The sequence below is a fragment of the Equus caballus genome, unplaced genomic scaffold (assembly GCF_041296265.1).
Source record: "Equus caballus isolate H_3958 breed thoroughbred unplaced genomic scaffold, TB-T2T haplotype2-0000440, whole genome shotgun sequence".
Taxonomy (NCBI): Eukaryota; Metazoa; Chordata; class Mammalia; order Perissodactyla; family Equidae; genus Equus; species Equus caballus.
The window spans coordinates 1,681,432-1,696,290 of record NW_027222395.1 but is presented as its reverse complement, the minus strand read 5'-3'; the positions used below and the strand labels follow the sequence as shown (position 1 = coordinate 1,696,290).

Genomic DNA, 14,859 nt, shown 5'->3' with positions numbered 1-14,859 from the left:
CCATATTAGAAAGAAGACAAAATTAGATCTCTTCCTTATGTCACACACCAAAAGAGAGTTCTAAAAGCAAGTTTAAAAGTTAGATTACATGAATATATAAAACTTCCTGGCAAAAAGCAGATAAAAAAATTAAAAGACAAATGAAAAACTGAGCAAAAGTTACCAGTAATGTCACATATAGTAGAGGAGAAAATGAAAATCCTCTAGAAAAATAGACATAAAATACAATTAAATAGTCTATATAAAGGAATACAAATCGCCCTTAAACTTATGAAGAGTTGTTCATCGTGACTCATAATAATAAAGATAAAAATGAAAACTGCCCTGAGGTATTATTTCTTATCTGTGAAAATGATAGAAATACATAAGTTTAATGATATATCCAGAAAGTGAATCTGTAGAAACAGATGTTTTCATACAAAGGAGGCAGGAAAGCAGCATGTTACATGTGATTTGAACTACTAGCAAAATTACATGTGCATTTATCTCTTTCAAACAATTACAATTCTAAGAATCTATCCCAAAGATCGAGTAGCAAAAAATATATAAATGACTAATTCCCAAGCACTATTTGCAATAACATTAGACTGTATTAAATCCAACGTGAAGGTTGTTGATTAAGCTAGGAGTCACAATAGAGAAGTACACAGCTGTGAAAATGGAAAGAGAAAGGTTTCCGTATATTTCTACAGCGTGCTTTCCAGAGAATTTCCTTAAGTGAATAAAGACAAGATGCAGAAAGGTTTTTATAGTATGATAAGTTGTGTAATAGAATAGGAAAAGGTAAAACAAAAACTAATAAAGATAGGAAGAGATGAAAGAAAACTTTTAGGAATGTGTATTATAACTCTGATTGGGGAATATGTAGTATTTTACATAGTTTAAAAGATATATTCTTATGTCAAAAAGTAAAACAAAACCTCTAAAATTTGAAAATAAAAACAAATGAATGGTCTGTGCCCAAAAAGCACCTCACTATGGTCTTGTCCGACCTCCCTATTTAAAATGCCACCTTCAATTGTATATTTTTTGCACTTATATTTACTGGAAAATAATTACATATTTGTTTATTTTTTGTATCCCCCATTAAATATAAATTTTCTGACAGAGAGATTCTATGTCTTTCTCCCCAGTATGTAAGGTTGTAACTAGCTCAGGATAAGCCTGGAATAAATATTGAATGAATGAATGAATGAATAAGTGAGTAATTATGTATCCTCACTATGGACTTGACCTTCTTTCCCTGGTTTCTGACTAGACATAGGACATTCAGCAGAGTAGGCATTTGTTTTGGTTTGTTTTATTATATTTTAATTGCCCAGTTTGAATAATCACTTCTAAAACAACCTTATCATTCTTTTTGATCTGTCTCCTGTCTGCATTCAAATTCCTCATGGTTGTGGTAAGTTTGACTCTATTCCCAGTTCCTTGGAAGGTCATATTTTTCACTCAATAAAGATTCATGGCACACTTACATTATGCTGCTTACTGATCTAGGATCTTGGAATATATCAATGAACAGAGCAATGAAAAACCTCTGCTTTGCTGGAACATTTATTCTAGCAAGGGAAAAAACAATGTATAATAAATGCAATGAATACAGATTAAAAATATATTTGAACCGTGTTAAGTACTTTACACAATAAATTGAGTAGTGGAGTAGCCTCTGTAGTGTATTAGTATGTTCATGGAAGTTTTCAGCAAAAAGGTAAATTTGAACAAAAACTCAAGGGAAATAATTCCAGGGTAGAGAAAATACTAGTAGAAAAGACCACAAGGAAGCAATGTGTGATAATTTTCAAGAAACAAAAAGCAAAGAACAAAGCGAGGAGGTCAAACTAGCTGGACAAAGTAGAGGGGAGAAAGAATAAAAGGACAAAGATTTAAAAGGGGACTAGATCGTTTTACCAAGTTAATATTTAACTGTGATTATTTCTTCTTTAAGTCTCAATGAATCGTGATGACATAAAAGATGGGTCTTCACACTTCTCCAGTATGGTGAGAGTAGATAGTATAGAGGCAGACGGTTATTCCTGGCATATAGTAGTCATGCAATTAATATTTGATAGTGATGACTCATAAATGCATAATTTTGATAATTGTAAGAACGTATGCAAGTGATCAGGGGGCTGAGGAAAGTGGTCTTAAAATATGAACTTTCATATGAAATGTCCCTCATACTGCTCCAGGTTTTCTAGTACACAAGAATTATATCAGAGAAAGGTGATTGCTTTTAATTGTTTATTCCATGACCTCAAGAGAATGAGGCAATAAGTGGTCTATAGGGTTCATGTCCCAAAGGTAGTGACTGTAGCTATAAGAACACGTACATCACTCCCAATCCAGAGAGGCCCTCCCTTTGCCATCAGCAGGTTTGTTTTAAGATTCTAGACACAGGTTGGTTTCAGTTTGAAAGTGGGGTATGTAGAAAACAACATGAGGGGGGAACTGACCCTTTAGATTTAGACAGTTCTTGAAAAATATCTAATCCTTGCAAAAGTTACATATCTGAACACGCAAGGAAGAAGACAGGCACTTATTCTACAAGGCTCTGTGTTTGAGGACCTGGATCAGCCGAGCTCCTCATTAGCCCCGTGAACAACAGGTGCTGGGGAAGAGGAAGAGAAGAGCTCTAAGAATTTGGAGGAATGTGTGTTGTTCTACTTCTAAAATTTTTGGAGGAGGAGTCAAGGTACAATGGACAAATATACAAATAAAAAAAAAGCAGAGATTGAATAGACTCTCTAGTGAAAATAATTAAACAGGACCAGCTTTAATTAAGACTGTAAAACAGGAAACGTATGTTCTCTGAGAGCAAAAATTACAACAAAATGAGGGAAAACTTATAGGGAAGAAGATTTCAGCTGCTGTCTTTCCATGGCTCAAAGATACAGAAATTTTTACCAGCAATTGAATAATAGCATTTGGTACATACGGGCCTTGACATTAAATATGATATTAATTTAAAATGAATTCTTAAATGCCTTAGACAAATTAGAAATTGTATTGAAAAAACTGTGATAATTAGAATGTCTGGCTTTGCACTGGATTATCTTTTGAGGTTGCCTTTAACACTCAAATTTAGGAGTATAGGAACAGATAAGTTCCTCATGTGTCTCACTTTTGTGTATGATCTGACACTCTTATTGATGAACCATCTGAAATACTTTTCTTGGGCTGTAGGACCAGAGATGGCCTCATCAGAAATCACAGAGAAAGAGTTTTCCAGTATGGTAGGATCTTAGAAGTGTGGACAAATAATTAGAAAAATATAATTTTTTGTATTACTATTTTCTTGCAAAATGTCTTCAGAGTGTGGTACTACCTCCAAATTACAGTCCTGCTCCCTCACAGGTAATGTAGGAAAGAATGAATATCCTATGTATCTTCACGGGAGAGAGGAGAGAAAAAACAGAGACAGAGACCTAGGAAAGGCAAGTTTCTAGGTCAGAGTCTTCACTATAATTACTTATTCCTGGGAGAGATAATTTCCCTAAATCTCATTCTTGTTTCATCTTGATGCTGCTTTCTGGTATAACTATGTGGCATGTGTGCTGTCATTGGGCTATTTCTCATAGATTTAGAGTCTCTAGTTTGTCAGCTAAAAGCATGATGATTAATAAAGTGAATAAGTTAGTATCTATACTACAGATATAGTGTAGAAAAATGGATCCAGGACTTGGAGTCTGGGGATCTAAGCTCTAGTCATAGATGTGTAGATTGGTCCTTATTTGCATGTCACTGAGAAAGCCAAGGTTCTCCAGCTTCTGCTTTGTCACCTCTAGAATAAAGAAGTAGACTAGATTACCTTTGGCATCTGTTCCAATTTTATTACTCCTCAAGAAGTGAAGAAAGATTGACAACTAGAAGTCCATGAGCTGAGGAGTGTACTTTCTAAAAGAAATAAGATTAATTTTGATAACAGATTTATTGGGTCAGAGACAGAAGCAAAGATTAAAGTGCTATATGGAATTAACAATAACGGCACAAATGCAAAGTGTTAGGACTGTTCATTCTTAATGTCACAATGTGAACATACGATGCAAAAATTAATCTATTTAGAAATTTCTCATTTTTTTAATGTTTGCAGGGCTGTCATAATCAGTTATCATATTATGTTAGGCTTATTTTTTATGAACTTATTATGTTCAAGGAGAACTGAAAGTGTTAAGGGGAGGATTTTATTTAAAATAACCATGAATCTCTTGATTTCATGTTGATTTGTAAAAATTAAAATTACAATTGAGAACTTAAAAATGAATTCAATAGTCATATTATATTTACTTAAAATTTAAAAATGGTTATCACATTTTAGAAGTTTATACATTTAGCATATCTTGCATAAAAAATACATAGAGAAATTCTGAAAGAGATACTTTGCTTCATCTTCCAGTTTTGGTGATGGATAGTGAACCAAGCTTCTTATATCCTCACTGTCTTTATATTTTGTTTTCAGGGCTGATTCAGATTTTGACAAACAGAAACCATGTTACTATTGGAGAGAAACAAAAGTGGGGCCACATTCACTCTCTTGGGCTTCTCAGATTACCCAGATCTGCAAATCCCCCTCTACTTGATTTTTCTGGCCATCTACAGGGTCACTGTTGTAGGAAATATTGGGATGATTGTAATAATCAAAATTAACCCCAAACTGCACACCCCCATGTACTTTTTCCTCAGCCACCTCTCATTTGTGGATTTTTGCTATTCTTCCATCATTGCTCCCAAGACCCTGGTGAACCTAGTTGTAGAAGACAGAACCATTTCATTCATAGGATGTTTAGCACAATTATTTTTCTTTTGTATCTTTGTCATAACTGAATCCTTTTTATTAGCTGTGATGGCCTATCATCACTTTGTGGCCATTTGCAACCCTCTGCTCTACACAGTTGCCACGTCCCAGAAACTCTGTGTCATGCCAGTTGTTGGATCATATGCATGGGGAGTAACACGTTGCCTGATACTCACGTGTTCTGCTATAAAATTATCATTTCAGGGTTTCAACACAATCAATCACTTCTTCTGTGAGTTCTCCTCATTGCTGTCCATCTCTTGCTCTGACACTTATCTCAACCAGTTGCTGCTTTTCGTTTTTGCCACCTTTAATGATGTCAGCACATTACTCATCATTTTCATGTCTTACCTATTTATCATTGTCATCATCCTCAAGATGCACTCAGCCAGTGGGAGCTGCAAAGCGTTTTCCAACTGTGCCTCCCACCTGACCACCATCACCATCTTCCACAGCACCATCCTCTTACTCTATTGTGTGCCCAATTCCCAAAATTCCAGGCACACAGTCAAAATGGCCTCCGTGTTTTACACAGTGGTGATCCCCATGTTGATGCCTCTGATCTACAGTCTGAGAAATAAGGATGTCAAGGATACAGTCAGCAAAATAATGGACACTAAAATCTTTTCTTATTGACCATATTATTTTAGTGGAGTTTGTCCCTGGCACATAAATGAACTCTGTCCATAAAGGTTGATTTTAAAGATGCAATTAAAATTAATGAAGAGTTAATACTGTGCAATGGAAAAGACATGGATTTTGGTTCAAAGAGACTAAACTTCACTATTTCTCTCACTGGAAAAAAGTCAACTCTCTCATTTTTCATCTGCAAAATTGAGATAACATAAACTAGCTTCTAATCACATTGTTCAAATTGAAAGACTATACAGATAACATATGTAATAACTTATGTAACCTCAATAAACATTAATTTTATCCTCTTTCTTATCACATGCTTGGAGTAGACTAGGCTCTCAATGAACACATGAATTTCTCCTAAAAAGTATAAATAAGACATAGTATACATGCTTCAGGGAATGCAAATTCCAGTGTTGATGGTAGGGTTGTGAAAAAACTGACTATTGTATAACATAGAAAAAAAATTAGTATCGTAGAGGGTTTGAGAAAAAAAAAATGTCCAAATCCATTTGGGCACTTCAGAGAAGTCCTTCATAAAATAGGTATTGTTTGAACTTGTCCTTGGACAACCATATGGACAGAATTTTAGGGACACATTTCAAAAAGGAGTTGTATGCGGGAGACAAAAGCATGACAAAATCATGGAGGTCACAATGTAATACTGAGTCAATGATCCAACAATTTCTTATTGAGCTAATACTCTATAACGTGTGTGTGTGTCTTGTGTACACAGGCTACTTGACATGAATGGAAAGTTGATAAGACATGGTCTATCTTCTGAATGCATTTCAAAGCAACTCCAGAGTGGCAGTATGAAAAGCAGACTCCAACAGAAGCTGAGAAATAGTAGACTGGATCTCAGAAAATCTTATATGCAAAGAGTAAGCATGATGTGTGCCTACTCAACCTGTACTTCATGCTATCATTCTGCCTATAAAGACATCAAAAGTATGATAAATTCTCTATGATTTTTTTTCTGAACGTGAGCATAATCTCTGAGTCCTTCTCAACACAACTCCCACCTAAAAAAATTGTCTGGAGTTGTATTAAGTGTTGAAAACTAATTACCTATATAAGTTTATTCAAAATAAAATAAAAACTAGACAGTCATTAGCATCAAGACCTATTTAATCTGGCAAATTAAATACAGTAGATCTTTCCAACAGTAATTCATTTTTCCTTGAATAACTGTTACACCCTTCTCCTTCTGTTTACTCAATCTGGCTATATAAATTCTAAACACATCATCAACATAATGGAAGAAATAAATGTATAGGTGTTTGGTAGTGGCAAAAAACTTGGGTAACAATTTTATATGGGCTCAATAAAGTTATTTGAAATGTTCATATTATTTTGAACTCATAATCATTATTAAAATGTTTCATTTATGTGCATTATTTGATAAGGAATCAAATAACCATTGAATAAAAATAGATAAAATATATAAGAAACAGTGTTTTACATACTGGATGTCTGATGAGGGAATGCTTTTCTCTTTTATTGAGTTGTGTTTCTCTGGGTATTTACAAATTGATCTTTTAGTACACATCTGGCAGTTATACAATTTCTAATTTTCTTTGAAATTAGGAAATTATTTTTATTAATCTTAAACTGAATCAATGATGGGCAATGCCTCTTTATAGAGAATTTTATTTTATTTCTGTCCTTCTTTGTCCAAAGATGATCATATTTTGTGGTAGAGGTGACATAACTCACTTACCTTTTACTTTGAGGAAACCAAGGCCCAGAAGGCTTACGTGACCTGGCCAACATTGTAAAGCAGTTGTTGACAGAATTAAAGCAATCGTTCTAGACTCCAGACACATCAGAAGCACATTTTCCACTAAACGCTGGCACACAATCATACTTTTTTCGTTTTCAAATTGTGACATTTCATATTCTTTATGGTAGATTCTGCTGCTTCTATGTAGAACATGGCTTATATGAGTAGTCTTCACATTTTCTGGTAAGGTGCCTCTCAATTAGTTTTGAAAAGGTAAATATCCCTAAAATTTAATTTTACATATAAATATATCATCATAAACTTAAATAGCAGCAAAAAGTGTAATTTCTGTTGCATAGCATATTCATTTAAAATACATAAATAGCAACATCTGAAACAGTCATATTTGTGTCTTCTCTTTTCCTGGACTCATATTCAATTCTAGTCTCCAAATGAACATTATCATTTTATTAATGAGATTCTTACTTTTTATTTCTTGTGATCATAATGCTTTTGACAATTCCAAAAGTTTTTCTTTATGGATTAAGTTAAACTTTTAATGATACAATAATAATTACACCACTAATTACAAATATAATTGCCTTGCAAATTTGTATAACATATAATTATTCAGAATCTAAAGAAATGATTTTGGGAATACTTATTTTTATGAAAAATATTATGAATATGTGTTTGAACTTTTTATTCCAATTAATTAATGTATCTATGGAAAGACATCACTTAGTGTTAGAAAGCACAAGGTTTAAGCATCCTTTCTATTTTTGCTTTTTAATAAGTGAAAATACTGAGACTACTTGGTCATATTAAAGGTAAATGGGAATAGAAACTTTGTCAGGAATTGTGCTATAATAATCACGTCACTCAACTCTTTCAACTCTGTCCAAGTTATACGTCAATATCTCACAATGATCTTTCATCAAAATTTTTTAAAATAATGAATTAAACAAAATTAGGTTGCTTTCCAATATTGTTTTAGGCCAAAATTTTGAAATTATGTCTTTCACAAAGATCTGTTGCCCAGTGTGGTGGATTGCAAACATGGTCCAAATTCTCCAGTCTTCCCCACATCTTTGCCCCTTTGCAACTTTTCTGATCAAATGATGAAATCAGTTTCTCCACTCCTAGAGTGAAGGCTGCTTCTGTGATGAACTTTGGCTAACAGAAGGTAGCTGAAGTGACACTGTGCCAGGTTAAAACCTCTGAACAGCCTTGTGCCCTTTTCACAATCTTTTGGAATTTTCATAGTCTCTTAGAAAAGCTGTTATATGAACAAGCACAGACTACCATATTGGATAATGAGAAATATAATCCACACCACATCACATGAGAGGGCATCTAGCTAATGACCAGACTTGAGTGTGAAGTCTTTTAGGTCATCTAACCTGCCAAGCTGATAACATACACATATCTAGCCGAGTCAGGCTGAGCCATGTCAGGGTCAGAGCATCAGAAGTAACTTACTGACTCATGCCATCCATAGTGACCAGTGCAATAAGGAGTTGTTGTTTCCAACCAATAGGTTTTGGAGTGGTTTGTTATACAATTATTAGAACCACGGGCTTTCTTAATTTCTGAGAAGATTACCACAAATACCTTCCAAGTCTTATCATATAATGATTAAACATATCTGTTATTCTTCTACTTGGAGGCACCTTGATTAAAACAATGAAATTAAAAAGTTTAGGAAATTTAATGTACTATTGATTTCATTGAACCTTGCTAATGCAATATTTTCCTAAAATTGTACTATTGTATGTGTTTTAAATATATTTCATCAAAAACTTAAAGCTTCATATTTACATCATTAAATTTATGTATAACGACCATGAAATCAATTTCAATAAAATGTTTATATTTAAATCAATGTTTCAAAACACCTGCTATGTCTTTAAGTTTAAGACACAAAGAAAGGCACAGCAGCTTTCCTGTAAGTGAGATGCTCAGATGATATAAAACATCACTACCAAGGATGCTCTTTATAGATGCTCTTTTAGTTTTTCTGTCATGAGACTCTCTCCTTCAGGAGGATGCATTTTGTGACAATAGTTTCAGCGAGTGCTAAGAACAGATGTTAAACAGATAAGAGATTAAAGAATAAATGTTAAAAAATGTTATCAATCTACTGTGTGTCTGATTTCAAAGCATCATTGAATTGGCTAAAACACATACCTAATGCCATTATTTTCCATTAAAATAAATATGCATCATATGCCAGAGAGAAACAAGAAGTCATAACATGGGTTTGAAGTGTCTTGACTAAAGAAAACTTCAGGCTTCATGGAAAACAATATTTCAAATTGTTCTTATGTTTTAGGTATTGGAAATTTGCTTTTGTTTTCCTAATCTGAGTAATTCATATAGTAATATGTAAAAGGAAAGAGGAATCTTTGCTTTTGAAAAATTAGAGACAAGGAATTGTGATAGTGCTAGGGGGAAAGGAGACCCATTAACACTCCTCAAACTCAGGAAATTATCAGATGAATCAATTTTAGTAAAACACATTTAGGTTGTTGACAATTTGGAAACTGATGAAACTGATTACCTGTAACTAATTACATCTGTGGAATTCTTGAAACGTTTGGTATATCCAAGGACACGAACCACAAAGAACGGTTTGAACACTATTGGTTTAGGGAGACATAGTATAGTCATAAAATGAGCAGACCTGGGAGAGATCCTTGAGGCCATTTCACTCAATGGCTTCTGGCTTTAAGTAGAGATTATGCCAACTCAGGATCCTTCAGGAGCTCTGCTCTTGCTCACACAGTTGTATGGGTGCAACAAACCAAAAGAAGCATATGGCCTCAGTCTATTAGTGAGTCTGTGTATGACTTTGGGCAAGTTACATCTGTGTTTGCTTCTGGAACCTCATTTGTGAAGGTGCATAACTGTACTGGTCTCATTTATTTTTATAAAGACGAAATGCATTAATACTTGCATTCAGAACCGTACCTAGCACATAGGAAGTGCTCAGTAAATGTGAGAAATTATTATTACTCTCAGTAAAGTAACTTCATTATTCCCACCTGTTTCTGGTATTTGGTGGAGCTCTGGTGTGACTTCAGACTCTTTGCCTTCCAGGAAGGAGGTTCTGAGTACAAGAGAAGCAAAATTGAAAAGACTTATTTGTATATTTCACGATGGGCACGCCATCCCTGGCTCATGGCACAGTGATTGGATGCAGCGTCCAATGCTTTGCAATTCTTCATGAACCCTAGAAGGGATCATGTTGACTTTTAATAATATGTTCCAAGGTGGGATAGTTTTTCTCCCTGTTTATATCTCACAGAAGCTATTAATTGTTTGAGTCCCAAGATGGTATTCTTTTCTTATATCTTGTTGATCTCCCGCAGAGATCAATGATTATTTTTGGAAGCTTAAGGAACATGGGCCCCAGGGATACTCACACACAAGAACATAAAGCCTACATCATTTCCCATCGTGGCATCTTCAGAAACAGGGAGAGCAATGTCTAACACAAAGGTTGGTTGGTTGGACTACACTCTCTTTTCTTGGGAATGGACATAAATGATATTTTCTGGGATCTGGAGGCTTGTTCTTTTTTTTTTTCTTATGGCTTATGGCAGTAACTTATTACAGCCTTGTGTAAGAGAAGGATGAACTGTAAAACAGGACAGTAGTATTAGGCATATTGTTAATCTGTATTTAGCCTTCTTTTAATTAGAAAGTGTTTTAAGAAATGCTGTGTTTTGAGCACTCCTTTATGAAAATATTTTGCCTTTGTGTACTGAGAAACAATTTCAATGGGAAGTGGGGACAACTTTATCTGCAGGACCAAATATCTTGTAACAGTTGTTAGTGTAAGAGGGAATAGAGTATAAACAAATTGGAAAGAATACTTGATTTCTCTCTTCTTCCCTCTTCTTCCTCTCTCACACTAACCCCATCCATGGAACCCGGTAAATACTGCATGAAGATTCTCCTGACAGTCACTCCTATGATAAGAATGGCAATAATGAGCCCTCAAGACTGCTCACAGGGGAATACAGACATGTTAATCACACATGAAGCGGAAAGAGGAGGAATTATTTTGGCTTTATGCAAAACACTTTGAAATATCTCTCCATAGAATGTTTCCAAACCTTAGTACTGTTGACATTTTGGGCCAGATAATATTTTGCATGTGGTGTTGGTATAAGTGGGTGTGTGTGGAAAGACTGTTATATGCCTCATAGAACGTTTATCAGCACTCCTCGTCTCTACTTACCCGATGTCAGTAGCATCCTTTCCTTTTGTGACAACCAAAAATGTCTCCAAATATTGCCAAATGTCCCATGGGGATCAAAATAACTCCTGGTTAAGATCTACTGCTCTATAAGTAGCCAACAATGTAATTTTTCATCTTTACACTTGAAAATGGGAAAAAGTTTTCAAAATTATGTAGTACTTTGAACTCATAAAAAGACAAATAACTCACTTTTACAAGCTATTGAAGAGAGAAAACCATATCATCAGAATAATTATTTGGGGGGCCGGCCCATGGCCGAGTGGTTTTCACGCACTCCACTGCAGCAGCCTGGGGTTTCACTGGTTCAGATCCTGGGCGCAGACTTGGCACCATTCATCAGGTCACATTGAGGTGGCATCCCACATGCCACAACTAGAAGGACCCACAACTAAGATGTGCAACTATGTACCGGGGAGATTTGGGGAGGTAAAGCAGAAAAAAAAAGATTGGCAACAGTTGTTAGCTCAGGTGCCAATCTTTTAAAAAAAAAAAAGAAGAAGAATTACTTGTTTCAAACTGGGATTTCTTAGTGCACATATCCTTCACCTCTTTGAAATCATCTGAAGAATGAATAAATACCTGGCTGTGCTGCGATTTAGCCCAGACTCTCTTCCTCCAGGAATAGCAGCACCTTTATAGTCTTGTGCATATCTACCAAGGGTCAGAAGGAAAAGAATAAACAGGAGTGTTCTCATCCACTATTGGCGTTTTCTATAGGTCAACGTATTTGAATATATCAGTGCCTTATTTTTAAAAAATCACACAGTCCCTTCTTACTCTACTTCATAACACGTTTGTGAGAATTCAAGCAAGTTTCTAAATTACTTTTTCTAAAAAAGTTATTGAATAAAGTACTTATGTTTCATGAATGTTGTGAGGATTAAATATACAATTCAACTTCTGTAAACATATGTAATATTCTGTCTGTGCAATGTGGCTTACTATTTTTTAACTTGCCATTTTATCATAGTCATTTTGCAGGTCATTAAAAGTTCTTCAAAAACATCATTAACTATATGATTTAACTCATACTTGGAAGAGAAACAAACACATAGATACGGAGAACAGATTGGCAGTTACCAGAGGGGAAAGGGGTGTGGGGAGGGTGAAAGGGGTAAAAGGTCATGTATGTACAGTGATGGATGTCAACTGGAATTTTGGTGGTGAACACAAAGTAGTCTATATAGAAGTCAAAATATAATGTATACCTAAAATTTATATAATGTTAAAAAACAATGTGAAAAAAATACATCATTTTAATGGCTGCATAGTTTTCCATAATATATATGTACCATAACTTTGACAATTTTCCTCCTGTGTAACACTTTATTTCTAAGTTTTACTATCATAAATAATGCTTCAGTGCAGCAGGAAGCATTCGTATTAATAATTTCACATTCACATCATTGATTAGTTCATCAAATAGATTTAAAGCAGTGAATTCATTTTTCAAATAGGTGATTGTAAGGCTTCAGCATCATGGCTACAGGAAGTTTGAGTCTAAGTATCAATTCCATGAACAATAGCTGACATTAAATTGCATAATTAGCAAAATCACTGCTAATTTTATAGAAAAAAATACCAATACTGAGTGTAAAAGCCACTTTCTCCATCTATAATTTACTAATAAAAAATGAACACTGTGGGTTAACAAGATTGAATAAGCATACTTTTCATTGTTTCAGTGGAAAAGAGAGAAAAGTACTATGTACTTTTTAAAAAATTATTTCCTGGGATCTCACTATCTCCAGTATTAATTAAAGAAATGGCCAAGAAAAAGGAATTTGAAATTCATAAAACAATACGCCTAATTAAATTATATTTGATGTCTATCTAATGACTCAGTTCCGCACTCTAAATTGTATGTGAGTAGTTTAAGGGATCATATAGGCTATATGGATGTCAATGCTTTTATATGATCTGCGAATTAAACTGTGAACTCTAGGCATTTGTATGCTACAATTTCTGAACTTTTCCTAATCTTTATTAAAATGTCCTATTTTCTTGCTGAAAAAATTAACTCTTCTAATTATTCTCATGTCTTCTTTAGAAGACAGACAAAACTTAATTTGAGATTAAGAATAACTATTAATATTTTCTGCAAACCCAATAAGGTAGGGACATGGGAAAGGAGAACTGTATTGCTGTGACAGAAGTCATTCTCTTTGGATTAGCAGATGCCCCAGACTTGAGGTCTTCCTCTTCTTGGTGTTTCTTGCCTTCTAGGCAGTCATGGTTTTGGGCATTCTGGGCATGATTGCACTGATTTGGGTCAGCTCTCAACTTCACAGCACCGTGTACTTTTTCCTCAGCCACTTGTCCTTTTGAATTTTTGTTACTCTGTGATCATCGTGCCAAAGATGCTAGGTAATATATTAAATTAAGACAAAGCCATATTTATCCTGGGATGTTGTGTGCAATTCTTCTTGGTTTGCACGTATGTGGCAACTGAGGTTTTCCTGCTGGCTATGATGACCTATGACCATTTTGTGGCTCACTGCTGTACATGGTCACCATGGAATCTCTGTGTGGAGCTGATGTATTGTTGCTACCTCTGTGGGACTGTGTTTTCTCTAATGGACTTATGTTTAGCTCTTGAGATCTCATGCTATAGACCAATGTGATTAACTGAAGAAATGTCAGCATTGTGGCAGAGTGAGTTGACCTGTTTGTCTTTCCCCTCTAAGCTACATCTAAACAGACATCCATTAACCAACAGAGTATTCCTTCCACAACACAGCAGGCTGCCTGAGAGACCCATGCAGTTATACATCTGAAAGTGGATATACTGGACCCCTGGGAAGCAGTAGAACTAAGGGAGTGGACCTCCTCCCTCCCTGGTGGCAGTCATTGAGGACATGGATCCTCACACAGTGGTGGGCATGACAGTGAGTGGAGATGGGGATAGCCTGGCCCATGTGAAAATGCTTTCAGAGTGTTAACCTGGCCTCTGGAAGTGCCCCCCAAGCCAGAGTGGCCCTGCCTTTGCAAAGTCTCCCCATGAAGTGGCAGCAGGTCAGCCCCTGCAAATATTCACCACCTAGACTACTCAAAGAACCCCACTTGTGTGAGTATGACCCACCGAATGCAGAGGCCTACCCACATGAGTGCAACCCATCCACCTGCCAAGCACAGTGGCCCAATGAACATGAGTGTGACCCACCAAGTGACTGAGGCCAGCCTGAACAAATGAAGAGCAGCCAACTGGCACAAGTAGGAACAGATGGGGTGTAAACAGAAAACATAGCCTTTGCTTTCCCCAAGCGGTGGCAGGTGGAATCTGCAACCATATACTACCACACATGTGCCAGCAGAGGATCAATTCATCAAACACCATGAAGTATTACAACAGCAGTCTAGAACTGAAGGAAAATGAAAAGTCTCCAAAAACCAATCCTGAGTCACAGAAGACTGCAATCTAAATGAAAGAGAATT

At 35.5% G+C, this 14,859-nt stretch overlaps 1 protein-coding gene and 1 pseudogene across 1 annotated transcript; both read left to right on the top strand.

Moving 5' to 3' along the window:
* The first annotated feature begins 4,486 nt into the window (after window positions 1-4,486).
* LOC138923063 (olfactory receptor 5D18-like) lies at window positions 4,487-5,428 on the top strand. The gene has a single exon (XM_070259650.1). It carries the CDS (start codon window positions 4,487-4,489, stop codon window positions 5,426-5,428), a length of 942 nt encoding a protein of 313 aa, XP_070115751.1.
* Window positions 5,429-13,546: 8,118 nt separating this feature from the next.
* Window positions 13,547-14,048, top strand: LOC138923024 (olfactory receptor 5L1-like; annotated as a pseudogene).
* The last annotated feature ends 811 nt before the right edge of the window (window positions 14,049-14,859 follow it).